This window comes from Miniopterus natalensis, chromosome 14, assembly GCF_054644295.1.
Source record: "Miniopterus natalensis isolate mMinNat1 chromosome 14, mMinNat1.hap1, whole genome shotgun sequence".
NCBI classification, from domain to species: Eukaryota; Metazoa; Chordata; class Mammalia; order Chiroptera; family Miniopteridae; genus Miniopterus; species Miniopterus natalensis.
The window spans coordinates 15,456,651-15,483,715 of NC_142094.1; the positions used below are offsets into that span (position 1 = coordinate 15,456,651).

A 27,065-nucleotide genomic window follows, 5' to 3' on the forward strand; every position below is an offset into this window, starting at 1 on the left:
TTCGCTTAGCAGGGTTCCACTTTTTTTTTTTTTAAATATATCTTTATTGATTTCAGAGAGAGGAAGGGAGAGGGAGAGAGAGAGAGAGAGAGAAGCATCAATGATGAGAGAGTCATTGATTGGCTGCAGCCCGCAACCCGGGCATGTGCCCTCACTGGGAATCGAACCCCAATCGCCTGGATCCTAGGTCGATGCTCAACAGCTGAGCCACCCCCAGCCGGGCAGGGTTCCACTTTTAATGTAAATTCTTTTCTCCTTCACCTTCCACCTCCCACCAAATAGAAAAACGGGCCACGTTGGAGAAGCCCTGAGATGGGGGGTTCCACAAGCAGTTTAGCTGATGTGACCCCGTACCCCACACCCCGGCTCGCTCCTGCACAACACACCTCCTGACACTCAGACCTCACACTCTCCTGACACACATTCCCACACACACTCCAGGGGCTATATTTTGGGGTGCTTGCCAGCCCCCACTTCCACCTCTGGATGAGCCCTCACCCAGGCCCTGCAGAGGGAAGGCCGCAGCAGCTCCGTTTTGCTCCTACCCCTGGAAGCCAGAGCTCAGCGGAGGAGGGGCGGCGATTGGCTGCTGGGCCCAGGAACCCGGTTCTTTCCCCCAAACCTCAGTGAGCACAGGAAGGGCCGTCAGTTGTGTAGATGCTGACGCTGCTGGAGCAAGAGAAGCCCAAGTAAAGCGCAATTGCAGGAAAGAGAAAACCCAGGGTTCCTTCGGAGGGAAAGCGGGAAGGGTGCTGAGAAATTGGGTGGCCAGGGAAAGATGGTAGGGACGGCAGAGAGACAGCCAACGGAGAGTGGCCGAGCCAGCGCTCCAGGCTCTGCGAGGCCCGTGCTTCGTGTTTCCTTCCCGAGTGCTCTGAACAGCGCCCTCTGGGGCCGAGCACGAGGAATAGGCTCCTGTTCCTTACACTCAGAAAACCCACAAGATTGCCGGTTACGAGCCTGGCCAGCACCCTGCTCCCCACCGCCAGGGCCAGGCCTGCTGAGACGGGTGGCCCCACAGGAAGCGAGGGCACTGGGCTCCAGCCGCTCGCATGTGGCCCCAGGTTTCAGGGCCTCTTCCAGGGACACCCATGGCAGGGGCTCCTCCAACTCAACACCCAAACCACCTGCTTTCTTTCTTTTTTCTTTGCAGGGTGATTGGGCAGGGGTGGTGGTTTAAAAGCAAAAACAAAAAACACCCAAACCACCCCTTAACATTCACAAAATAGCTAATTCGCCAAACCTTCGTTTTTGTCAATTTATTTAGAAAAAAATTAACATGGGCAAATGAGATACCTCAGTGTTACAACAGAGTATAGAAATGTCTAGCAATAGTCAAATAATTTGATCTTTAAATACAAAATAACCACATGAACACCTAATATACAGGTTTCATCTGAATACATATTTATTAGATAAATATTAGAGGTTGTCACATCATCTAACTACATACAGCTTTGCAAGACTAGAAATCACAATTACTTTTGACCAGTTTAAAGTATGAAATGATTGCATTGTACAGAGATGTACAGAGACGATGACGATTTCTGTGGGAGTTACTTCAGGCCGCACATGGGTGTGTTTATGTGTGTACGTGTGAATCACCTGTGACCATGATATCAAAAATTATACAAAGTATGAATTTGGTTACAATTTTCTTCTGAAATCCCCATTTCTTTTCATTATTTCCATAGCACCCTAAAAATACACAGGTGGCAGGACTAGTACACTGAAGCTAAATAGTACATGTAGGTAAAATAAAAACGAAACAGAACAAAAATTCCTTTCCACACAGGGTCAGAGTATATTACATAGTGAGACAGATGCAGAGAGACCTCACAAATGCTAACAAACAGGATCTAGTTTTTCCACGTTAAGATGGAGTTCCAAGCCTTTTGTTTCGTAAAATAAAAACAATACACATTCCAAGGGAAATGAATGCATCTGTTAACATGTCTCTATTTCTCATTTACATATGTACACACGTCCCTTGAGTCACTGCTGCTGACATCACCCTATCTGGATGGGTCAGGCCGAGGGAGCAGACGTGTAGCTCTCTGGGGGGTTAGGGCTTCCATTAGGGAGAAAGTATTAGAAGTTTCTTAAAAAATAAAATGGTTACAGGGAACATGATACATGGGTAAAGCTTCAAACCAAGGAGATGGGGTGATTGCCTGCACTTGGGCTTTCCCGCCTGCCTGCCGGCGCCCTGTCCATCTGTGGAGTGGCAGCAGAAAGGTGCCTGTGGCCTGGTGGATGCCTGTCATGGAGAAGTGGCTTGTGGAGGCCTCGTTTTTGCTGAGGTTACTTATGGCTCCAAGTAGTCATCCAAAAAGGATCAGGGAAGCATCTCCTGAGTTCAGAACTGCCCCTGCTCAGGGAGGCTGTCATCACCTCCATCTGTCACCGGCTGGGGCTTTTCCAGCCCCGGATGCCTTTGCCTCCCTCACTCCCTGGCCTGGCTCCAAACTCACCCGGGAAGAGTACGTCCCCAGAGGGTGGGCTTCAGGCACCTCGGTTCAGGGAAGTTCTTGGCCGAACTTGCTGGTGGACGCTTGCTTAAAAGGGGGCTTGAGCAACGTGCCTCAGGTGCCGAGATCAGGGCTTCCCCAGAGACGGCTGAGGGGGTGTCCGGAGCCTGGGCCGTGCGGAGCGTGTCATCCTTCTGCACTAGAAAGCTGTGAACAGGTCAGGGGGCAGAGTAGGGACACCCCGGTAAGAACCAGAGTGAACCCCAGGCCTTTCTGGGAAAAAGTAGCATGGCAGGAAGCAGGAACTTCTAGGGAAGGCATCATAAGTCTGTCTGGGGTGGAACATTCCCACATGGCCAGACGCTGGGCTACAGGCGGGGCTACTGACCACCGGGCAAGGAAGGCCACGTGCTACCTGCTGCTGTCTTGTCCCACCAGACGGGGTGGCTCTAAACAGTAGACAGCCTGGTCGTCTAACTCACAGGACAGCCACCCACACACTTTGTCCCTTCATCGGTACAAATAGCCCTGGTTGCTTTTTTGTTTTTGTGGTTTTTTTTTTTAAAAAAAGGACTCGGTCTTTGTCGTTGAGTCAAGGTATTTTAAAAACACCAGCAAAGGCTATAACCAGGTCATGAAAATGTTGAATATTATCAAAGACGATACTAAAATATTCACAAAGATATTTACAAAAGCAATTCTTAAAATAATTGATTTGCATACTGAACACCACACTGTTTGAAAAAACCTCAACAACAGGACAAAGGAAAAAAGGTAGGGGGACGGACGATGGCAGCTTTCCTTCAGAAAACCTTGTGCTGGCCGTCTGGTAGTGACAGGAAATCAACAGCTAGGGCCACGATCCGGTCAAATGCAGAGGAGTGCTGGGGACCACCCGCCACGGAGGGGGACAGACTGAGAGCTGACGGTGGACAGGAGAGCAGGAGGATCCCTGGCAGCAGCAGGAAGGGGCGCAGCGAATTTACAGACGTGACACAAGTGACCTGCTGGCCCAGCAGCATCCCAGGCCATGCAGCTTAGGGGAGCATAGAGGAGCCTGAAACGAAACGGACACACAAGCTACCCGGGAAACTCCGAGAGCAGTAAGGTGACTGGAGCCAAATGGTGGGGGGAAAACCAGAGGCTGCTTCTGTTTGAACGAGCAGGAGTGTGGGGTGAGCTCTCGACGGCAGAGGGACACAGGGGAGAGAGGCTGGCAGCCAAGTGGGGTGTCTGAGGCAGCCACAGAAACACCCCTTGATGCTTGTGGGTACATCCCAGCACATGTGGGCAGCCTTGAGCTCAGGGGCAGACAGACAGCGGAGGGCCGGTGCAGGGCTTCCTGCTGCTAAGCCCAGCATGCGCCCAAGCCTGCACCTCCCAAACCTTTCCACCACCCCACCTTGCTGTCTGGGGAAGGGGGGCAAAGGGAACCAGTACAGACGGAAGTGGGTGTCCCGCATTACAGTCTGGGAGCAGTGGGTGAGGAACAGGAGGGAGGAAACAGAGCGCACGCAGAGAAATGGTTTGCTTGTTGCCCAAGTCCAATGTTCCTTTTCTCCAGATGAATTTGCAGCTTTATATTGTTGTTTAAAAACAGGAGTGGCTCGGAGCAAGTTTTAAGTTGCATTCCTACTGACCACCCGCGGCGTTCCCCCGCCCCCAAACTAAGGGCACAATAATTTCCGCTGGGTACTCACTCTCCGCGCCCCCAAGGCTGGGCCCAGGTCCGAGTCCAAAGGTCGTGGAGCCACCTGCTGTGCTGTCCTGGCTCTGAGGTGGCCCTGACCCTTCTCCCACCAGTCCCCAAGCAGGAATGGCACACCCTCTCTCAAACACAGAATCTTGTCCTTTCTCTGCTTTCTGAGAGAGTGTTTACAGGGTGTCTTGGCTTAGAGGTCAGGGGTCAAAGCGGCAACCGTGGCCCCTAAGAGAGTTCTCTTTCCCAGAGGTTTGTGCTTTTCGGTGGTGGGTGATGGTGGCGGGCGGGCTGTTCTCACTGCAGCCAACTGTCACTGTTCCTCCAAGGCTCCGGCCCCTGGGTCTTGGGGGAGGGAGGCTTCTTTTGGGCTCAGTCACGTGAAGGAGGCTCTGGGCCAGGAAGCAGGGAGGCAGGGTTACAGTTTAGAAACTGGAAGAACCTGGGGGGCCACTGGAGGTCGCTGGGAGTCAGCACACAGAGGGACCGGGAAGCTGCTGTCAGTGTGTCCTCACTGGCAGCTCCCATCGCAAAGGTCATCTTCGGGCCTGCTCTGGGCATCAGCTCCAGACCCAAGCGGCCTTCACAGTGCACCCTCCCACCCCTCTGCTCTGAGGAGGCCAACGCAGGGGTGGTCTGAGGACACGGGCTCCCAGTGGGAAAGTGTGTGTGGGGCAGACAGGGAAGGAGCAGAGTGGGGAGGGATGGCCCCGGCGGAGGGTGGGCTTCAGTTGTTCTCAAAGAGAGACAGGAGGTCATCGTTACTATTGCTCGGCAGGTCGGGGGGGTCCAGGTACGAGAGGAGCTCGTCGGGATTTGTGAGTTCTGGAAGGAGCTGGAAAAGAAGTACAGAAGTCCAGGTGAGGTGTTGGCTGAGGGGCTGGGCGAGGAATGCAAGGCACCCCCATACCTGTTTGCTTGCTCTCTGCCTGCCTCCCAGGGTCCTGGCCCAAACAGGGGAAACGAACAGCGCTAGCTGTCCCCAGCATGTAGGCCACTGTGCTGTCTGGGGCACAACCATGCTTATTTCAAGCTGGCCACGTGGGGAGGCCCTCTGAGGATCAAGAGGCTTCCTCATGACTGGTTCCTCTGGCCCCTGACACCTGCCCCAAGGAGCTGGCCAAGCGGGCCTCCCAGCAGAAACCACTTCACATGTATGTAGGCGGCCCCTGCAGCTCCCACCACCCTGGATCTCTCCCAGGAGCTCAGGGTTCCTTGGCAAGCCTGTGGCTGGCTGACAGCACCATCCTTCCCTGTGGCCTCTGGGCAGAGACTGCAGACTGTCCCTACCCTCTGCCATGAGGTCGAATCGTCCTGTCACATGGGGGGTCCTCATGAATCTAAAGGCACCCCCTGGCCTGGTCTGTGGAGGAGAGCTGGGTGAGAATTCAAGGTGACCGCACAACTGAGGGAACCCGTTCACCAAGACTGGCACTGGTGGGGCCACGGGTGACAGCGGGGCTGGGAGGGGAAGGATAGGAGCCGCTGAGGCGAGGGCAGGCCTCCTTTCTGGAAATCTAGAGCGTAGGTGTTGGGATGGGAGGGGCAAGTTCTGTACTTTCTCCTGTCTAGCCCTGGCCAACTGCCCAGCCCCCATCACTTAGAGCATCTCTTCCCATCTTCCAGACCATCCAGGTCTCAAGGTGCGAGACCAGAATCTCCACCACCCGCTTCCACCTCAGTGACCCCTAAGTGAGTGGAGGCTGATCCTACTGTCACCCCATACGGGGGCCTCTCTCAGGGTGAGCGATGGAGCAAGCAGAAGCACAGGGCATGGATAACACACGGACAAGAAACTGGAGACAGACATACACCAGTGAGACAGAGGGGCGGTCATCCCAGCCCCTCCTCTGCCTTGGCCAGAGAGTGCAGCAGACAAGGAGATGGCAAACTCAATGTGGGGGGAGAGGGAGAGGAAGGGGGGGGACAAGGGCAGGAGCCTCCTATGCTGCCTCCAGACGGGCCCAGAGGGACTCTGTGAGGGCCTGGGGGAAGTGGGGCAGGGCTGGGCTGCAGGACTGTGGCCAAGGGGACGAGGGGGCAGGGGCTGGCAGGAGAGGGGAGGGGACACTCGGACCTCAGCGGGGCTTCCCCACTGTGGGGTTTCCTGGTTCTGGAGCCAGGGGAGGCAACCTGCCTGGGCCCACGCCGCCCACCCACCCCCTCACAGCTACACCTCCTCCACCCGGGCCTTGGGCCCTCGACACCCACCCTTGCTCTCTGGGCAGGTCCCGGGCACCTGGCCTAGCCCCAGGCCAAGGCAAGTGGGGACCCCAACTTACATCCAGCGAAGGCTCCGGCATGTCGGATGCTCCCTGCGCTCCGGCCTGACCCTCTAAGGCTGAGGAGGGGTTAAAGGTCAGGTCACTGTGTGGATGGTTGCTGGGAGCGGCCTGTGGCGGTTGCCGGGGAGGCTGGGAAGGAGGAGGAGGAGCCCCACTGTGATGTAATGGAGGCCCTGACTGGCTGCTGGGGTGTGGGACGTGCAAACCTTGTTGTATGGAGGGATGGGGCTGGTCAGAACTGCCAGCGTGTGGCATCTGTGGAGGAGGAGAGAGCAGGAGAAAGAAAGGTGAGGTGACGAGGTGCAGCGACGAGATGCCTGGAGAAATGAAAACCAAACAAACCCAGGAAAATGACAAACCCCCAAAACAAGCCACCCCTTTACAAAGCTGAATGCCAACAAAATCCTCCCCCAAAACTGCCAGTCAGCGGTTGTGGAGAGCGAGGCGGGGGCAGGGGCCTCTGAGGCTGCCGGAGTCCGGGAGGGAGGTGGCAGGGGCTCCGAGACAAGCACAGACACGGAGCGTGGGGCCAGGCCCTTCGAGCCCGCCCGCCTCCTCAGCCTGGACACCACAATGGACAACAGCGAGGCGATGGAGAAGCAGAATGGGCATGCTCCGGGGAGCGGGAGGCGGGGTGCTGCCGGCAGCATGGTGCAGGCCCCCGACGGCCAGGGTGGAGGAGAGCAGACATGGACACACAGCATGGGGCAGGCGTGAGCTCAGGAGTGGGTCTGTGCTCCCCAAGTGGACCCGGGCGGGGGCAGTGCTGGGCACACTCGGTACAAGCCCTGCCTGATGCCCTGGGGCAGGAAGAACTGAGCCAAAGTCAAAGGAGCAGAGTGGGGCCTCTCAGCACTGCCAGACTCTTCCTCCCGGCCACCCACCTAGGCAAGCTACAGGCTGCGCCCCCGTGTGGTGCAGAAGGCAGGCACCTCCCCACCTCCCCGGGCGCCAGGCTCACGCAGGGCCTGCCTTGCTAAGGTGGGGCGTGGGTGAACTAGAGGACCCACGCGCTCCCGTGAGCCTATGCACTGGAACACGGGGGCTGTGGAGGACAGGGGCACGGGCGGGTGGAGTGGGATTTAAACTTCCCCTGCTAGTCTATTTGCTGGGCCAGCACCCTTCCTTCAGAGCTCAGCTCTCGGAGGGAAAGGCTGAGCCCAAGCCCTCACCACTCCCAGCATCTGACAGGCTCCTCAGCCCCACTCGCACTGCCAGTGACGGGGAGGGAGCCCACTGACTCGCCAGGCTGCTCGCTCGGAAAGGGCGGCCTGTGACCAAATGTCTCCTTGGTCTTTAGTATGTTCTCCCCTCCCCACCTTCTGGGTCACACAGAAACATTCCTTTTTCCCTTTGTGGGTTTGAAAATGGCAGCCACGCCTTCCCTGATTTTCTCTAGACCCTAGTTTCTCTTCCTGTTTCTCCTAAAAGCTGCTCCCCAGGCCTTGCTGTGGGTTGGCCTCTGCCCACAGTCCAGGTGGCCCTCGTCGTAGCACAGTGGCCCTACAGCCTGGGTCCTGAGATCGGGGGATGACCCACGGGCACAGAGTGTGGGATACACATGGGGTAAGAAGGACCAGAAAGTGCTGGAGCGATGCCACTGCTGTTGGTATAAGGCCAGCTCCTGACTCCCACCCATGCTGTGGAGGCCCCAAAGTGCCCATTCTGGGGGGCAGGAGGGGGCTCCACGCCCCTGGGGCATCCCTACCCAGGACAGTCTCCAGATGTGCTAACACAGCTGTTCCCTTTGGCCCTGACATTTTGCTGGAATGTCTCAGGACCGAGAGGGGCAGGGGCTCTCTGGGACCTGCTGATAATACCTGTTGACCTGCCACCTGGCATGGGAGAGTCCCTGAGTGAACCAGCACCTGGCTGAAGCCCTCCTGCCAGTCCCCGAGTGCAGGGGAATCCTTCCCAGCCATGTGTTCAGCTGGGGTGGCTGCTCTGGTTGGGCAGGTGTGGGGGTAGTTTATCTGTGACCATACCACCCCACCTTGCACAGCCGTACTTTTGGGTCCAGTTGCCATCTACAGAGATCCCAGAAATGGGGAAGGACAGTGCATATCTGGGGGGTATCCTGGGGGACTGTGAAGTCAACTCACAGGTGTAGGTCCCTCTGAAGAAGCCAGGTGCAAGGCTAACAAGGCAAGAGCAAGGCCTGTTGGACACAGGAGGTGCCCGACATTCGCTGCCATTTGCCAGTGTTGGAAATTGTGCGGGCTCAGAATGTGCAACATGAGTGAAGGGGTGTAGGATGCTGGGCGTGGAATGCTGAGGTCCTGGAGGGCTGGGAAAGGGGGTCCAGGAGAAAGGTTCCCCAGAAATCAGGAGCCCCAGAGGGCAGAAAGTAACTTGCAAAGCTGTGGCTGAAGCCCCGAGAAAGCAGCTATTGTGATCTGGGGTCCTGGGGTCCCATGAGAAAGCCACTGCAGCACCCTCACCTAGATTCCTGGTTAACTGTCACTGTCGCTTAGAAGAAGGTGGCTCTGGCTCACAGGACGGCCTGTCTCAGTGGCAGGGCCAACTGTCAGGTGTGTGGAACACAGCACAGTCCAGAGGCCCCTTCCTTCCAGGCCACATGACAAAGGACTAGAGGGCCTGAGTGGCACCTTCCGGTGTAGGACCATCCAACCCTGCTGCCAAGTAGGACCTTCTGTGGTAGCCCTGGACCCTGCCCTCTAGCTGGTACGGCCCAGGACCCACTGCTAGGCCCTCACTGCCCTCCTCCCGCTCCTCTTCCTCAGGAGCAGACAGAACTGCTGAGCCTCAGACTTCAGCCCTCAGTTTTCCCCAAACCCGACTGCTCTTCCTCCGTCCAGGCCCTGCCAGAGCTTTTGCTCCATTAGTGCGAGGCCCGTGTCTGTCTTGCTTACATCAGGTACAAGGCCCAGCCTGGGGCACAAGCTAAGGAAACATCTGTTAAATCTAGTGGAATCATCCAGTGCTCACTGGCCTCTTAGCTCTGCCTCCAGGGCACAGGACGGGGGGCCTCTGGACGGCAATGGACACCTTGCCCACAAGGGGCTTTTTCAGCAGTGCAGGGTGTGTGTTAACAGGTGAAACAGGCAAGAAGTGAATACTCGCAAGATAAGTAGATTTCCCAGCATCTTTTGCAGGAGGTGGTGATACCCTAAGGATTCAGGCCCCTGGGGAGTAATTATGTACCTGGGTTTGGGGCAAAATTCTACATGGTCAGGGCTATAGCAGATTGAGTAAGAGTGTGTATAAATGGGAGAGAGAAAGAGAGGGTGGGAGTTGCATGCGGGGATGTGCATATGTGTGAGTTGTATGTGGGTGTGTGCATGTGTGAGGTTGTATGTGGGGGTGTGCATGTGTGAGTGCAGGGAGGAGCCTGAAGCTTCCATCTCCTGAGAATCGGATGTGAAACAAATCCAAGGACGCCAGTGGGCTATGACCCAGCCTCAGTCAGTCTCTCTCTCCTTCCTGAGCCCCCAAACCCAATTCTCAGTCCTCCATTTTGCCTGGGAGGGGACAAGGCAGATGTTAGAGGTCCTGGGGAGCCCCCTGCCCACCAGCCGCACGCAGGGGCTGGGGCGTGGGGAGGAAGAGGTACTCACAGTTTCCTGCATAGGGTGGCTGAGGGGCTTCTCCAGGGCTGCCATGCTGTTGGGCATGTCTGGGGGGTGGGAGAGCTGGGGGGGGCCGTGCATGAAGTCATTCATGGACGTGCCACCGGGGTTCCCGTGGGGGAAGTCAAAGTTGCCGTGGCCCTGGTAGTTGTTGCCTGGGGGAAACAAATGGGTGGGGGGTCACTCAGAGGGAAGACAGCCACCCCTGGGTTGCAGGTGGCTTAAAAATGAAGAACCAAGTCCTGTCCTTCTGAGGCCTGAGTTGGCTCCTGCAGCCTCAGTGTCCAGGCTGTGCCATGGGCAGCGATGCAGCCTTGTCCTGTGGGCCTCGGCCCCGGGCATGTGCTGTTCTATAGCTACGAGGGGTGGAGTGGGAGAAAGGGGGGCTGGGTTCCTGTGGGCAGGGGGACATGCAATGAGGCCCCAGTCTCAGCCTTCTACATGATATACTGAGCTAGCCCCCTGCACCTGTGTCCCCCACTGCCCCCACAGGGCTGCACCTCATCACTGGGACAACCCAGGCCCAGAGCAGGAGGTCAGGATCTGCCAAGTTCATGAAGAAAGCTGCGTCAGAATCAAGCTGACACCATGAGAAGCCAGCTGTCTGGGCTCCCCAGCTGCTGGTGGACTCTGGCTGGGTGGGTTAACCTCTCTGGGCCTGTCATCATCCAGGAGCTCTGGGGACCTAAGAGCAGGATCCTAGGAGGGAGCTGCCACCCCGTGTTCGAGGGGGTGGGTACTTTCTAGGAACGGCCATACAGGTGAAGCTCGGTCTGGGCAGCAGAGAGTAAGAGGGCAGTGATGGTGACCTTGGTGGCCAAAGTCTGGAGCTCCCGACACCTGGACTCTGTCCCTGGCGCAGCGGGGAGTTGCAGAGACAGGGACAATACAGATGTCACAGAGACATGGGAGGGCTGGGGGCAGGGCAAAGCACTCCAGCTGAGAGTATTCTGTGGGTCCCAGTGAACTCAGGCGGGGGAAGAGGTGGCAGTGTGCCCCAAGCAAAGTAGGCTCAGAAGCCCCTGGGCTTGGTACCTGCCGCCCTAGAGTCAGGAGCGCAGGCCAGGCAGGTGGGGGAGAGGCAGGAGGCTGTTCATGGGGCAGCCTTTCACTCATGCTTCCCAGCTGGACGCCAACCACATGCTGGATGGAACCAGGCCACTGGACGGAGATGGGAGGGTGGCAGTGTGTGAGACGCCGCACTCCGAAGTCCAGTGACGTGGGGACGTTCTGGGGGAGTGTATGCCACGTCTGTCTCTTCACACCACACCCCCCACCTGCTACCATCAGCAGAGTGCTGTGCCCTGCTGGGACCTTGGGGCTGCCCTTTGTCTGGCGTCACCCACCTTGGTTGCTGTAGTCGTTGGAGTTGTTGGCCCCAGGTGGAGGTGGGAGTGGGTAGGGGGATGGGCCGGGGCCCAGGGCTGCGATCATCTCCATGACGTTGGGCATGATCATCTGGCTGGGGCTCATGGTCTTGAACCGCTTGGAGGGGATGCCATCAGGGTCATCCTTAATGTGCAGGTCCGACTTGATGGGCACTGGCCGCCAGCTGCACGTGGGGTCGATGGTGACCTCTTCAAATTCGGAGCTGGGGGGAGCAAAGGGGCAGAGCTGAAGCTCCAGGGGGCTGAGCTGTGAACACAAGAGCCTTCCGCTCCAACAAACACTGAGGTGTCCTTGCCCAGGCTCCCTACCCCCATTCTCTGCCTATGACAGAGGTATGTGGAACTTTTACATCTTGTGAGAGACAGGGAGACTGAGGCTAGTAAAAGCAAGAGGCAGGGCACAGCCAGGGTCTCCCACCCAGGAAATGGCTGTTGGGGGCACTGTCAGCTTCCTATTTTGGCCGAGTTTGGTCCTTTCTAGAAAGTGCATTTGCCCCCAGATACAGAAGCCCCAGAGGTAAAGCCACAGAAAGGTGAGAGATGGGGGGGTAAGTGGACTTCCAGACTAGGGGGTGTCAGGGGTGTTCACATGCTCACCTCATCTAATCCAGGCTCACATTCCATTCCCACCACCCTGCCCCCTGCACCCCCAGCTGGGGAGGCCCACTTACTGTTGGATGGCATTCAGGATGCCCCACATGTACTGATCCACTTCCAGGCCCTCCAGCAGAGCAGTTTTACTGGAAAAGAAAAGGTTTTGGCTGTTGCTCCTGGACCCTAAGGGGTAGGGGCACAGCCCATCCTGCCCCACTGTGTGAAGGACACCCTGTCCCTGCCGCTGGTTACTGCTACAGGCACTGACAAGAGAGGATGGAATTGCAACAGCTTGATACAAGGGAATCATGATTATGTACAGCTCCTGTCACCTGAGCCCTCTGCTGTACTTGGGGTTCTCTCTTTTGCTTTTAGGGCAGGTGGTGGTGGCTGGACCCTAAAGAATAGGGCCAGAGGGAGGCCAGAGGAGCTCTGCTGGGGTGGGGGTCACTCACTTGCACACAGGACACCTCCAGGTCCCCCTCTCGCAATTCAGCTGCAGGTATGATTCCAGGTCAAAGCACTGCAGAGGCCGACAGACAAGACAGACAGATGGACAGACATACAGATGAGATCAGGACTCTCAGAAGCTGTTTTGATGCAAGTGCTACTGTTTCTGGGACCCTTGTGAGGATCTCCTACTGGGAAGGGAGACAGACAGTGGGAGAGACCCAGGCTGGCTGCTGGGTGGGGCTACTGTTCTGTGCCTGCATGCCTCTGCCCAGCCTTCCTCACACCATCCCTGTGCCTACGTCACCCAAGAAGCCTGCCTGGTTCCCCCGCAGCCCCCCTCACTGATCATGCCTGTGACAGCCCCTCTCAAGAAGGTGGGGACAGCATGGGCCCCAGTCTTCCCATCAGTCCAGCCCAGGTGCTGAGGACACACATGGTCCAGTTCATCAGTGTGTCAAATAAAGTGACCAGATGTCCATCTTGCCCACATTGTTCTCCTGGGGGGCGGGGCGAGCACCTAGTAGGAAGCCCCTGGGAGGGTGTGTGGGAGGGTGGGCCGAGGCTGCAGCTGGCCTGGCCTGGAAGCCTCCTCTCCCTCCTGTCCACCCTCAGGCTCACACCCAGGCTCCTCCAGGACAGCTCCTCACACCTTCTTCTGGGATTCCTTCCCTGAGCAGCCCCAGCTCAGTGAATCTTGCCCAACCTGGGCTGCCTGCATTTGCACAGTGCTCTGTGGTAGCCACCCAGACTGTGACAGTCACTCGTTCCACTCATTTGCTGAGCGCCTGCTCAGGCAAGGGCCTGGGACACAGCAGCGACCGGGCAGAGGCATCCCTGCTCTCAGGTCCTGAACACGCCATGGCCGCATGTGTGGGATTTCCAGCTGGCATTTTTTGACATCTGCTGGGGCAGGAACTGCCCAAATCCAGTTCTGCAGCCTCTGGGGGCCCAGGCCCTGAGCATTCAGAAAGACTCAAAGATAAATGGTGGCTGGAGTGAGTGGAATTGGCTGCTGGTGGCCGCTGTGTCCTTTAGAGGTCAGAGACGGCCCTGCTGTCTCCATGCCTACCCCTCACCATCCCAGCCAGACTCCAGCAGTGGGTAGATCACCTGGACATGCTTGCAGTCGTGACCCCGGGCAGGCAGCTGGATGCGCCGGAATGTGATGGGGCACTTCAGAGACACCTTGATGGCTGTCTGCTCCACGCCGTCCTCCCCATTGAGGGTTGTGTTGCCTGATGAAGCTGCCACGCTGCTGAAATTCCGCTTGACTGTGGGTGGGAGGCACAGGTGGGTGAGGAGGGCAGGGTCCTGCTCCACATGCCCACCCCCTACCCATGCAGCTGAAACATGTCGGTTCTCTACCCCCACCCTGGAACTGGGAGGTTCTGTGAATAACTAGGGAAGGGGAGTTCAGCCCACCGGGTACCCCAGGCAACCCAGCACTCTGCAACAGCGGCCCCCATGTATGACACGTGTGGAGTGCGTATGCACCTGGAGGTGATGACGTCAGTTCCCCAGCCTCCCCAGAACAAACCCTGCCTTCCCTAGGAAAACCTGCAAAACCTGCAGAAACCCCATCTGGCACGTCTCCACTGATTTTCTAGGTCAGCAGAGCCCTCTCAGGCGCTTCTGCACTTAATCTTGCAAGTGTGGGAATGAGAATAGACAATGGACTGCCTGGAGGGATTCTAGGGAGCAGGAGGTGCCCTGAAGCAGCATAATTAAAGGGGGAGCAGTGGTATACGTCCCCGCATGGTGTCCCCCAGAGTTGTCATCTGGGGTCTCCTCCAAAGGAATGGGACTCTGAGCAAACTCCTTTTGTCTAGAGTTTAGGCATGAGCTGTTGGGCCTGCGCGGCCAGCCTTGAATCTACCCATGCCTCCCTCCCACTGAAGATTCCGCCCTTCTCCAGTTCTTCCATCCTTCCGTGTGATCACCTCCTCTAGGAAGCCTGTCTGGCCTGTCTACATCCTGTGATGTGAGCCAGGTGGGTCCGGATTCCTGCTCATCTGATCATCCCCATGGCCCCAGCGGAGGGACAGGAGTCAGGGCTGGGGTTTGGTGGCAAGGAACACCTAGGGCCCCAGGGTGTTTGCACACGGAGCCAAAGGTCCCAGAAGAACGGTGACCACAGAAGGCTGGGCCTGGCTCTCACTCACTTTTGGTGATGCAGTGCTCAGCGGGCAGGAGGCGCTTCTTGAGGAGGCCCTGCAGCACGGAGCGCACGGATGGCCGGTGGACCAGCTGCAGCACGAAGAGGTGGGACTGCAAGGAAGAGCGTGTGCTCGGTCCCTGTCCCACGGCCCCCACAGCCCCCACAGCCCCCCACCTGTAGCTTCATCAGCTCAGGCTGCCCCTGTGCCTGAAGGCCATGTCCACAACGATGCACTCCAGGAGAAGGTGCCCGGGGACCTGGGGGAGAAGGCCCTCAAGGACCAGGATGTGTCACGGGACCTGAGTCGAGGGACCCTGGCTGGGGTCACCACCTGGGAGCAGCAGCCTCTGCTCTAAGCCAACAAGGCTATGACAGACACTGAAACACCCGGGATGGGGGAATGGAACGCTGGGCATCAGGACTGGAGCCTACCTCACTTCCTAACCCTGCCCACAACTGTGCCCCACCATGCATCCTCCACCCTTTCTGCCTGAGAGTTTCTCTCTCTCTTTGCTCCTCCAGGAAGCCTTCCAGGAATGCACACCCCAACAAGTCCCACAGGCTCCTTACTGACAGCATCCCCAGTCCTCTGACTCCTACCTCTGGAGGCCCCAATGCTCATAAGGTAAAGATCAGAGCTTTTCTCTCTCCCGTGCCCCCCAGAGAGGCTACCAGAACAAGGCAGGCAATGCACTTCCATGCAAGCCCTGTGCACCAGGCCCGTCTCTGGGGGACAGAGGTGTGGCTCAGATGTGGCCCTGGAGCAACGAGTCACAGGTCAGGGACACAGATACATGTGATTCTGAGATAGTGAGTGGACTGAAGAAGAGGAGCTAATAATTCCAGACTTGGTGGAGCTGGATCTGGGCAGGAAGGTGATTAGAATATAAAAATTTTTTGCGGATGAGGCCAGAACAGGGCCTAGCTTTGAGGGACACATAACTTTGAGGAGCATGGGAGGTGGAAGAAGGGGTCCAGGAGGCGGGGCCTGCAGAAGGAAGTAGAGGCGAGTGGAGGAGATGGAGGCTGCGGTGTAAGGGGAGAGGCCGGAGCACAGTGGCTTTGGTGGCTTTTATTCCATAGCCCTGGGGCCACTGCAAGTTTCTGGAGTGTGTTTCTGAAAGATCACTTCAGTGGCTGAGGGGATAGGGAATGGAGACCCGAGGGCAAGGCTGGAGAAGGCGGTTGTGGACCTCAGCTCCCTGCACTGTGCCCTCAGCCCTGCCCACACACTCACACAGCAGCAGGCCGTGACGGTGATCTGGATGGTGTTGCGGCCCGGCTGGCACACGTGCTTGAGGTGCAGGGGCTTGTGGGAGGTCTTGTTGTCACCACGCTCGATGGTGAGCGGTGTGGCATTCACGCTGACCTGCACCGAGGCCGGCCAGTTGGTGTTCATCTGCCGGTCCTCGTGGTGGTAGCACTTGAACTGCAGCTCCAGGTCAGACCTGGGGGCCGGGTGGGGTGGGGCAGGGCTCAGGTCAGCTCTGTAAGGGGGCTGCTTGTGGCCTCCAGGACACCCGGCCAGGCCACACATCCCTAACTCAAACAGCCCCATGAGTATCTCAGACCCCATCCTTGGCCTCAATTGCTCCCCCACCCTCCCCAGGCTCTCCTCTCTCACCCTGGATATCCCCCTTACCTCCATCTCCAATCAAAACCCATCCCAACAACCCAGTTTCCCCCAGAACTCCCACATATCCATTCACTCCAGCCACCCCCACAGCTCTGGCCACAATCTCCTCCAGCCTTTGCCCTGTAAGGGCAATGCTTGCTACCCCAACACAGGGACAGAGGGACAAAAAGACACTAATTTGATAAGACCACCTGAGAGGCTGATTATGCCCATGCTCAAGGCTCCTACGGGTGGGAGAGGCACCCAGGCCAGGGCTGTGTCTGGTTCAGTCCCCTGAGTGGGCCTCGAAGACATAGCACTAAAGGGAGTCCCCACGAAACCAGCAGTGACCACCTATGCATGAAATTCAAGGGCCAGTGGCCAGGCCACAGGAAGCCTCTTAGATGAGGACACTCATGGGTAAGGCGGGATGGGTGAGCAGGGCTCCTGCACAGGGGTCTCTCCACCTTCCTGCTGAGTGTCTGAGCCGCCATGCCCTCACAGCCACCCAGCTGTCTCTGGCCCTCCCTGCAGCCTGCTGAAGGCGCCCAGCTGTGTGTACAGATGTGTGTGTGCATGCGCCATCTCAGGCCCTTCTCTCGCCCTCAAGGTGCTCACTGGGCAGCTGAGTGGCCCTGGTCACAGGCATGGCATGGCAACTGAGTTCTGCCTGAGAAAGAAGGATTGAGGGTGGAGACACCATCAGGTTCTGACATCCAAGAGACTCAGGCCCAAGTCCCAGCTCTGCCCCTTGCCAGCTGTGAGAACCCCCCAAGCTAATCAGCTTCTCTGGCCTCAGGTTTCCTCATTGTTAACAGGGCCAGCACTGCCTACTCAAAAGATCAAAGATCAGGCGTGAAAGGCATGGAACACAGGGCCTGGCCCAGCAGGGGACCTCCAGCCACAATCAGTCTGTCCTGGTGTCTGAGCAGCAGCCCCGCCTGGTGGCCAGCCCCCTGCAATCTGGAAGGCCTGTCAGTTCTGCTCAGGCCTATTCCTACACTAGCTTCTCCACATTCCTGCTCTGGCCACGAGCCACTCTCAAGTTCCTCTCGCCAGCTCAGGGCTTCTGCTGGAACTCCCTCCTGCTCAGACTTTAGGTCTGATACAGCCACTTTTTCCTCTGGGAAGTCGAGCCTGACTATTTTCTTGGGACTGGGGTGAGTGACAGCTCTCCCTTCCCTCGGGCCACTATGAGAAGGTTGCATGTCTGTCTCTCCTGTACCTACAGGTTCCTCCTGACATCACCAGGGCCTTGCCCACAGAGGGTCCAGTCGATGTTGCTGAACAGGGGAAGGTGGCAGGCAGATGCTGCTACCCTGGGTCCAGGGCAACGCCAGCGCCTGGGATATCACCACCAGGGCCTTCTCCACCCAGCCTGGGCCGTGCCCTGCCAACACTCACCTCCACATCAGCGTCTGGTGGACAGTGGGCCGCAGGTGAAAGACATGGTTGCTCACGGCCAGGTTGTGCTCCAGGCGGAAGGGCTCCAGCACCACGCCGTCCCGCACGGGGAACGTGAGCCGCAGCTCATCATTGTGGGTGGCTGGGTGGGGGAGGAGCCGATGAGCCACGTGCCTCTGGCCACCATGGGCACACAGAGGAGTGGCCTCCAGGGCCGTGGATGGGGCTCACTCACCCACATGACCTGTACCCTTGGCTGTATGCTCAGGGGAACACACAAGTATGGATGCAAACAGGGCCACAGAGGCTGGGCCATGTGCCCTAGTACACGCCAGGGAGCCCATCACTTCTTCCAGTCTACCCGACCCCATCCCGACCGTCCCTGTGTCCCATGTCCCACTCATTCTCTCATCCTCTCGCCCACAGGCTCCCTGCCCTGGAAGCCCCAGCTTCCTCCTCCCACCCCTTTCCCAGCTGCTCTTCCTCCCAGCCTCCAGCCACTCAGGCAGGTGCTGAGGGCTGCTGGCAGCTCAGCCCCACCTCAGATTTCCCTTCTGGGTGTGGTTTACTGGCTCTCTAGCCCTTTCTACATGCCCAGCCCCAACAGGCAGGCCAACTTCCCTGGCCGGACACAGGGAGAGAGAGTGGGGCACTCACCTGGAGGTGGGGGCAGAGCACTCATATTTGGCTTGATGTCAGGCGGGAAGGGTGGTTTAACATCTTGGCTGGGGGACAGGTATGGGGGGATGCTACTCCCGGGGGTCATGGGGGGTGTGGGATTCCCTGGAACAGGTGAGTGGGGGTAATTTGCCACAGGAACTGGCCTGGGAGGCTGGAAGGAAAGAGAAACCACCCATAGGTTATGGGGTCATAGAGACAGAAGGACATACATTCCACCCAACCCAGGTCCTAGGTTATGGTCCCTACTCCCCAGAGGAGGGAGAGTCGCCCTGGAAAACCACTCCCGCCTTCCTGGCTGCACTCAGGCCCCTGCCCCATGGGAAAACAGGTGGGTCTGGGAAGAGACTTCCCACCCCCAGACCATTTGATAAATGGGACCCAGGCTCAGGGTGATGGGGGAGGGGGGCTTGTGTGACATAACCCTTGGAGGAAAGAGCTGGATCAAGCCCAGGGTTGCTGCTGCCCACATCCTTTGCCCAGGGCCACACCTCCATCCCCACCCCAGCTCACTGGAGTCTCCAGATGGAGTCAGGCCTGCAGTATCATGGGGCAGATGGCTACCCAGGAACCCCTCTCCCTTTCTCTTAGTCTACACCTTGCTTTCTCCCAGGACTGGCCAGGTCCACTATGGTCCCTGACCCACCCACCCGGAGCTACTGATTCTCTGTCCAGGCAACTATGGCCCAGAGCAGATGACCCGAGAGTGCACTCCCATCCACAGGCCAGCTAACGTCCGTTACAGTTGCTAAGATGAAAACTGACACATACCCTATTGACATTCCCTTGGCTGTAGTTACTGTAGGTGCTTCCCGAGAAGGTGTTATTTTGTCCATTAAACTGCTCCGGCTGTTAAAGCAAGATAAACAACGCCATGAGTGGAAGGCAGAAAAGCCCGCTCGCCCTCCTGCAATGAAAACCTGCCGGGAGTATAGGGGGTGCTGAAGAGGCCCCCAGTGTTGGGGTGGGGAGCAGAGGTAGAGCAGGTCACCCCCGGTGGACAGCGTTTTGCCTCTCTCTGTCCATAGTTATTAATTTAGCAAAAGAGTTCACAAAAATAGAAACACCTAGTGTGCTGAAGTTGGAGCAAAAATTGCAACACCACGTGGAAGGTGGTCATGTAAGTTGGCATAATTCCTTGGCAAGTACATGTAAAATATTTCCAGTCCTCTTCACGCCTGAGAATGTACTTTAGCATAATCCCAGAGAAGAAAGAAACTATGTGACTGAAGATATTCATCACAGTATTATTTCAAAAGTGAAAAATCAGGAACAGCCCAATGTCTGAGAGAAAGGGAAGGACACAGTATGGCAGTTATCTCAGTGGAATGTTAGGCAGCCATCAAAAGTGAAAACCATGGAGACACTGTAGCAATAAGGACCATGCTTATGATCTCATGCCAAGTGGGAGAAACATACCCAAAAATGACAGCCATAACAACTAGATAACATGCATGTGGAGAAACAAGGTTTAGAATGAGACGTTAGTGTATTCGGGGTGCTTTCCCCTTAAGAAAACGTATTTCCTTTATAGATACTATCCTGAGTGCTGTAAATAGTCAAAGGAGAAGGAAAACCGTCATCTGAGCCCATGAGGACAGGAACCAAGAGCCAGCTGGCATTTTGGTCACGACACGCAGAACTGAGCACAGGAGGCCACATCCAGAAATCTCTGCCTGTCCCCTGGGGACTGCAGGGGATACCTGCGGCTTAGAGGACATGGTGGGGGTGGGGATGGGGGGTAGGACTCACCTTGTAATACTGCCCCATGTTGACCGTGGGGGGCGGGTACTGCCCGGTGCTCGGCTGGCTGGGCATCCTTTGCCCGGGGTAGTTGGGTGAGGCGAGCGGCCGTGGGGGGTTGGGGGTGGGGTACTGGCCTGGCTGTGTGGGGAACTGGCTGTTTGGTCCGTATTGCTGGTTTCCATAGTTGGGCTGTGGCAGCAGAGAAAGAAGCAGGAAAAGTGGTCAGTGTCTCGGAGCTGAGCCACTCTCTGGAATGCCAGGACTGCCCCACCTTTGGGGTACTCTTACAGCCTCTTGTTTGTGCCATTAGGTGGGGCTTGATTCTAAAGCCCCCTTTGTCTCTCCTAGTGCTTGGTATGTGACAGGACCCCGACAATAGCCTGTGCCTCCAGAAAGGTGAGCCCATCCTGCACTCTGAGGCTGCCTGGAGGGCACTGTCCCCACACCCCACACTGTGCGCAACACACTAATGTTCTGTTCCGGGCCATCCGTGCAGAGGTCAGGAGACCAGCCTGGCGAGGGGCTAAGAAAACCCCTCTCAGGAGAGGTATCCGAGAGAGGAGAGGAGACAGCTCCGGGGAGGGGGAGGGGCAGGGCTGGGGCACTGTCCTCAGAGATCCACGAGGTGGCACACGCCACTTCTGCTCATGCTGGTCTCCACCCACCAGCCACCTTCCCCATCTGTCAGATCAAGTGATCCTCAGGGCCACCTGCTGCCCAGACACCCACACCATGATGTCCTGCGAGTCAGTGGTTTCTTCTGTTTGTTGAAACTCCGTCTATTAATCCTATTTCCTGCCCTCCGGCCTCAGAGGTCTAGGAGACCTTTGTCCCAGTGTCTGGCACAAAATAGGCCTTCAACAAATACTCGCTCAACGAACAAAGAAAGGGCCTGGGATATAGGGCAGAGGGTGGGAGAGGTCTGTGTCAGTGCTGAAGAACTCTAACGCAGCGCTGAGACATGGTGGCTGCTGTGTGACAGCGAGGTTCCCATCATGTCACTGGAGGAGTGGAAACGGAGGCTGTGGCCTGCCCGCCAGGCTAGAGAGGGACTCCTGTACGGGGCCAGGAGACGACTCCAACATCCACCCTAAGGGTCTAGCAGTTTACAGATTCTATGATTGTGCCTTTGGGAGGTAAAGCCAGTCTTCCCAGACAAGATCAGGCTGTGCGGGCCTGTGGCCACCTGGTGTCACAGCCCAGGGACAGGCATTCTGTACTAGCAGCACCAGTGTTCTAGGAAGACGATTTAGTAAAAATAATCGAGAGCCTTAGGTGTGCCCCGCTATAGCAGGTGACAGCCAGGGAACGTGACACTGGTGCAGGTGCTGGGTTGACATCAGGCTAATGACCAGAAATCCCACTGCTTTTCCACAGATGCCTCCTGGGGTGCCAGCAGCCCTGCTGGCTAGGCTACTAATGCAGCTGTAGCCCAGACAGAAGGGATGACAGGAGTTTGAGCACAGGGAAGGCTGAGAGGCCTGTGCACGGGAGTGAGGCCAACAGCTGGGAGGTCCCCAGAGAACAACCAGGATCTTGGGAGCCAATTTCCTCCTCTGGCCCCTCCTGAAATTGGTGCCAACCTGAAGGCATGTCAGGGCCTGACCCAGATTCCTGGGTGTTTTCCAGGATCCCTGATCTCTCCTCTCAAGGACATAGGACACCTCCACCAGTGGCCAAGCCACCTGCTAGCCCGAGCAAAGGTGATCTTCCCAGACCTTCAAGGAACTTAGTAAGGTCTTTGGGCTTTAAACTCACTGTGAGCTCAAGCTGAAGGCCACAGTTCTGAGACAAAGGGGGTGAAGCTGACCTGAGATGGGCACACAAGCTGAGTGCCAGGGGGACATGCTAGGGAAGGGGCTCTGTCCGGGTGAGGCAGGCTTCCTGAGGAACGTGCACAAGGCTAGGATTGTGGGATCCCCGTGTCTTCTGAAGCTGACCCAGACAGGCCACTTGCTACCAACTCATTTTCTGAGTGCTCACTGAAGGCCCTGGGATACTCCCTCCAGGAGGCCTTCCTCCTCTGGCTTTACACGGAGTTCCATGTGGGTTCCTGCTGAGACCTTATCTTTCCTGCTAAAGTCTCAGACCCGGGGGTGGGGGGGCAGGAGGTGTGGATCTGACTTCCCTAAATCTTCACAGACACCTTGGCTGAGCTGGTTGGGCAGCCTGAGAGGCGCATTCCTCTCGACAGAGCAGCTGACTATTGAAGGAAACATGCTGTTTGCCTTCCAATTGCTTCTCCGAGGTTGCCCAGCCCTTAGATATTTACAGGGTTTTGTCTCATCTCTCACTCATAGAGGGAAGTGGGGAAGCCCTTGTGTGGGTGAGAGGACTGTGGACCTATGGAAGTATAGCTCCTTACCAAAGTGACCCAGCTCGTGTCTGCATAAGAAAAAACTGAATGCTGACAGAGGCTCCTGCTTGCTAAGTGCCCGCCCACGCCAGCCCAGGGAGATCTTCATGCGTCTCCTCACTCAAGTCCCCCAAGCAGCCCTAGGAGGTAGGCTGGAGTGCTGCTGCCTTTTGCAGGTGAACAGGCTGATCCTCAGAGGTGATGTGACTTGCTCAAGGTCCCCCAGCTGGGAAATGGCACAGCTGGGCTTAAACCCAGGAGCACCTGACTCCTCAGGGTCTGCTTTTCGGCCCAGGTTTTCCAAAGGGGTCAATCCATACCCTTTCCAAGGTACTTCCCACAACCCCCGGGTCTTCAAGCCCCAGGATCCTCCCTCCTCCCTGCTGCCAACCACCTGCTGCCGTCACACTCACCTCTCCTGGGTATGGCCTCTTTATGCTCTGAATGGGAAGGGACTGGGGCCGGGGGCCCGGGTAGGTCTGCTGGGGCATCCGCTGCCCATGTGTGCCAAAGGGGCTGATGCCGGGCGGCCGGGGCTGGTTCATGCCCATGGGAGGGCCGCTCATCCCCGAGGGTGTCATGCCAGCCGCCATGCTTGCAGGGTTCATGCTGCCCCCCATGGAGGCAGGCCCCCGCGGCCCGGGCTGGTTCATGAATTGGCTGTTATACGCCTGGGTGGGACCCATCTGGAAAGAGGAACAGACCTTCAACGGGAGAAGAAGAAAAAAAAAGAATAAAATGCCACATGCATTGAAAGTGCAGGGAGGGAAGGGTAGGAGGTGGGGGGCTTGGGGTGGGGGGCACTTTCCTGTGTGGTTGCCACTGGTGACCAGGCCCCTAGGAGCAGCCAGCCTCCTGGGCTCACTGCTGCCCTCTGCAGGCCGCACAGGAAAGATGCAGCCCGAGGGGTTGGGGGGGGCAAGGTCACTCAAATGCACAGGCAGCATTTCCAGGGAGGCAGGCAGGAAATGGGTAAGAGGGTGCAGGGCGGGCAGGACACATGGGAAGATGGAGGCGGATGAGCATGGAGGCAAGAGCCCCTCTCCTGGAAGCCCTGGCCCCACCCTTAGTCGTTGGCCGGTGGAGACACACGCCCCATCCACAAAGTCTGATGTGGCCCCAGTTCCCACCTCTGCCCACCAGCCCCGCCGTCCCCATCTGCAATCGCCACCCCCACCCTGTCCTGCATGCCTGTGGGGGCTGCCATCTCCTCAGTCCTGAAGGTCAGGCGGGCAGAACTCACAGGCAGGCTGGTGACAAGGCTGTTTTAGACGCTTCGGTGAGCAGGGGCCCAGAGAGCAATAAGGAACCTCTCGGCCCATATGCAGACACACACGCGCCTCTGGTCACCCACACTACACCCAACCAGACACATCCACATCCTAGCAAACCACCTCCACGTGCTTCCAAGGAAACCCAAATGTACGCCGACACCATCAGCTCCCGCAGCATACACGGCCCAACGGGCACCAACACCCCAACACTGATACCCGGGGGCTGACTGCCGGGCTCGCTGGGGCCCTTACCGGTCCATATTGGTTTATATCCTTATTCTGCGTCTCCTGCAAGGCTGCCACAGTGGCAGTGGCTGTGGCCGTGGCCGTGGCTGCCGCTGCTGCTACTGCAGCTGCTGCGGCAGCAGCTGCCGGCTGACTGAAGTCAGCAGGCGGCCTGGTGTGCGGAGGGATGCCCATACTTGCGGGGGCATTAGGACCCCCGGGGTAACTGCGAGGGAGAGAAGGGAAGAGTCAGATAAGGCCTGGGCTGGGAGGGAGAGGAGGGGGCCGTGCTAGGCCCTCCTGCCCTCAGTTCACAGCTGGGGGAGGCGTCTATACTCAGAGCCCAGAGGGGACAGGGGCCTTCTGTGGGTTGATAGCCATTCATGCCACTTGGCGACCACTGAGCTGCTGTGTTCTTGGTGCCCTGGCCTGATGGGGCTGGCGTTCACCGTCATAAGCATTAAGTCACTGCACTTTGTCCACCCTGCTCAGCCCATCTTCTGGAAGAGGACCCGGAATCTCAGAGAACCTGAGCAACACGCCAGAGCCCTCCAGAGGTGGATGGCGGGCTAGGCATGCAGCTTCCGGTGTGCATGGCACCTATGTTTAACCACCTGCTGCGCTGGTACCCGGCAGCGCTGCAGTCGGCCCTGGGAGATGGGGAGGGGTGAGGTCAAGGAGGTGGTCTTGGACAAAGCAGGGTGGCCAGAGGAGAAATGGGGCACCTCTGACCCAGCCATGTCCCCAGAGCATGTTCCTGGGGCTCCTTGCCCTCCTGCCCTCCCTCTTGAACCAGGGACTCAGCCTCAATAACCAGCAGGGCAGGGCTGATCTCCCTGCACCCGCCTATAGCTGCTCTTGAACTCCCCTGATCTAGCTCTTTCAGTGTCTTCCAACCTACAAAGGTATGAGAAGGGTCATTCTGAGGAATGCGATCCTTCTGTCCCCATGGGCCTGACAGTGGTCACAATGCCACCTAGCTGCTGCAGTTCCAGGGAGCAGCAACCCAGGAATGGGGGATGACTATGTCCTTTCAACTAGTGGGACAGCTGAGGGTGACAGAAGTGCCAAGGTCGCCCACTCTGCAGCCCAGGAGCATGGCATGGGGACTTAAATCGGACTCTTCTGCCGGGATGGAGGGGAAGAGCAGAGCTGCTTGGTGCTTCTGAAGCTCACCTGGCCCCGAAGCCGCCGCTGCCAGGGTAGTTGGGCCGGCCGTACATGCCCTGCTGGATGTAGGGCTGTGCGGGACCAGCCTTGGCCGAGAACTGCTGCTGCTGCCCAGCAAACTGGGGGGAGTTGAGGCCGGGGTTGCTGGTGGTCATGCCCGACGCCATGGGGTTGCCGCCTGGATTCATGGGGTTGTTGGCATTGGCCATAGGGTTCCCGAGGACCTGTGTGCAGACAGAGTGGTTGTCACCCAAGCGGGTAACCCCAAGTGACATGGAGAGAGAAAAGGAGAAATAGGGGAGGGGCGGCAGACAACAGAGGAGAAGGAGGAGAGTAAAGGGGGGCATTTATTATTCCCACAGTGCACACTGACCAGGGCGCAGCCCAGCCTGGAAGCAGGCAGCAGAGAGGAGAGCCTCGGCCAGTGGGGGCAGGAGGGGAGGCCTGGCCAGCACCAGGCAGCAGGTGGGGAAAGCGCTGGACCTCTGATCTAAGCCCTCCTGCCTTGCAAAGGGGCCTGGATGCCCACAGGGTTGGTCACACAGGGGCCCTGGGTGGCCGCTCTATGAGGGCAAAGAGAAGCCTAACTTGCCAGCAATGGAGGGCAGCAGAATCCTGGCTGAGGGGCCCTTGTGGCCCAAGGCCACAGGTAAACCTGTGGTTCCTCCAGAGCAGCAACCAGCCCTGAGCCTTCCTGGCCATGAATGGAGACCGGCGGCGGGGGGTGGAGGGGAAGGAGTGGAGAAAAGAGGAAGACTTAAGAGAGGGGGAGGCAGGGTTAACCAGGGGTCTGTCACAAATTTAGACTCAACATTTTGCTGAACTTTAACCCAGGTCATCCAGGGTCAGAGACCTCAGACATTGGAGCCCTGATGCCATTTAACATTCAGGAAGTTCTTCTGTTTATCCAACTGAAGTAAACATGGGTTAGGGAAGAACCCCCTGCTGTCTGTCTGTCTGTAAGATGAAAGCTATTTCTCCAGAAAAGCCCTAGGATGGGGCAGTGCAGAGGCCAGATGCTGCCCCCAGAGGCAGGTGTGGGCCCATCCTGGGCGGAGGCGTGTCTACAGCTGAGTGTGCCCTGACGCTGGTCTTTCCAGTTGGGCAGAGCCTGGGATAGCAAGGAGGGCTGGCATGGCATGTGACCCCAGGGCCCCAGGGCTCGAAGGATGGTCTCACCTGGAGGGGCTATGGCTGGGGGCAGGATAGGCTCTTACCTGGCTCTGGGATGTGTTGGTCACTCCCCAAACGGTGGTGACCACGGAGAGGGAGCCGGGAGGCTGGTTGGTGTTCTGCTGCCAAGGTACAGGGTCATAGGGGAATGACCCATCACTGCAAAGGGAGACAGAGGAGGGTCCTCAGGGGCTGCAGACACTGACTGGGACAGAGCGTGCCAATCACTCCAGCCAAGCCGAGGCAGTTCTGCATCCCCAGGGTGTGGCACGGTGTCCGGTGCAGAACTGGTGCACCTCAAACGGTGACAGACTGTGCATGGGTGACCACCTCTCCTCCCCACCCGTCACTGAAGAGGTGCCACCCCCATGGCTGTCTGTCTCACCTTAGCCTAAAGTCCACAGGCAACACTATGAAGGAGGAAAAAGGGACCTGCAGGCTCAATCTAAGCTCCTCCTTCAACCACTCTACGTGGCTCTCTAGAAAGAGCTCTTGTTCCCCACACCAGCTTCCCCTGGAACTTCCCGGGCCCTTCTCAGAAAAGGTCAGAAGGGCCCCAGTCTGAGTGTTGGCTCTTCCCCCTTCCTCCCAACCCCTCATGGCGGGCTGGCTGCCTAGCCCAGCTGATTTTGCCTTTGGAAGAAGCTTCCTTCTGTGGCTCTTTCTTCCCAACTCTAGATCACAGGTACAGGCCTACGTGCTCCCACCCCAGGCTCTTGTGCACACTCCCGCCAAGCTAAGCTCCCTCCAGCACCTTAGATACCGGCACAATCAGAGGGTTTCAAT

General features: G+C 57.6%; 1 protein-coding gene across 4 annotated transcripts in view; it reads right to left on the minus strand.

The window, feature by feature from the left end:
- Positions 1-1,244: 1,244 nt before the first annotated feature.
- ZMIZ1 (zinc finger MIZ-type containing 1) overlaps positions 1,245-27,065 on the minus strand; it is a 220,471-nt gene continuing 194,650 nt past the window's right edge. For 3 of the 4 annotated variants that reach the window (XM_087824290.1, XM_087824289.1, XM_087824288.1), the window contains 17 exons: positions 26,324-26,438; positions 25,113-25,330; positions 23,964-24,162; positions 22,851-23,141; positions 20,088-20,270; positions 19,107-19,184; positions 18,315-18,489; positions 17,658-17,799; positions 15,876-16,086; positions 14,643-14,748; positions 13,591-13,751; positions 12,483-12,550; positions 12,105-12,173; positions 11,392-11,636; positions 10,034-10,200; positions 6,453-6,710; positions 1,245-5,005 (listed from right to left, as the gene is read on the minus strand). In XM_087824290.1, the coding sequence (XP_087680416.1) occupies positions 4,898-5,005; positions 6,453-6,710; positions 10,034-10,200; positions 11,392-11,636; positions 12,105-12,173; positions 12,483-12,550; positions 13,591-13,751; positions 14,643-14,748; positions 15,876-16,086; positions 17,658-17,799; positions 18,315-18,489; positions 19,107-19,184; positions 20,088-20,270; positions 22,851-23,141; positions 23,964-24,162; positions 25,113-25,330; positions 26,324-26,438 (2,794 nt within the window). In that variant the 3' untranslated portion in view covers positions 1,245-4,897. The remainder of the gene's footprint in view (positions 5,006-6,452; positions 6,711-10,033; positions 10,201-11,391; positions 11,637-12,104; positions 12,174-12,482; positions 12,551-13,590; positions 13,752-14,642; positions 14,749-15,875; positions 16,087-17,657; positions 17,800-18,314; positions 18,490-19,106; positions 19,185-20,087; positions 20,271-22,850; positions 23,142-23,963; positions 24,163-25,112; positions 25,331-26,323; positions 26,439-27,065) is intronic. The other variant, XM_087824291.1, reaches the window with a different exon arrangement.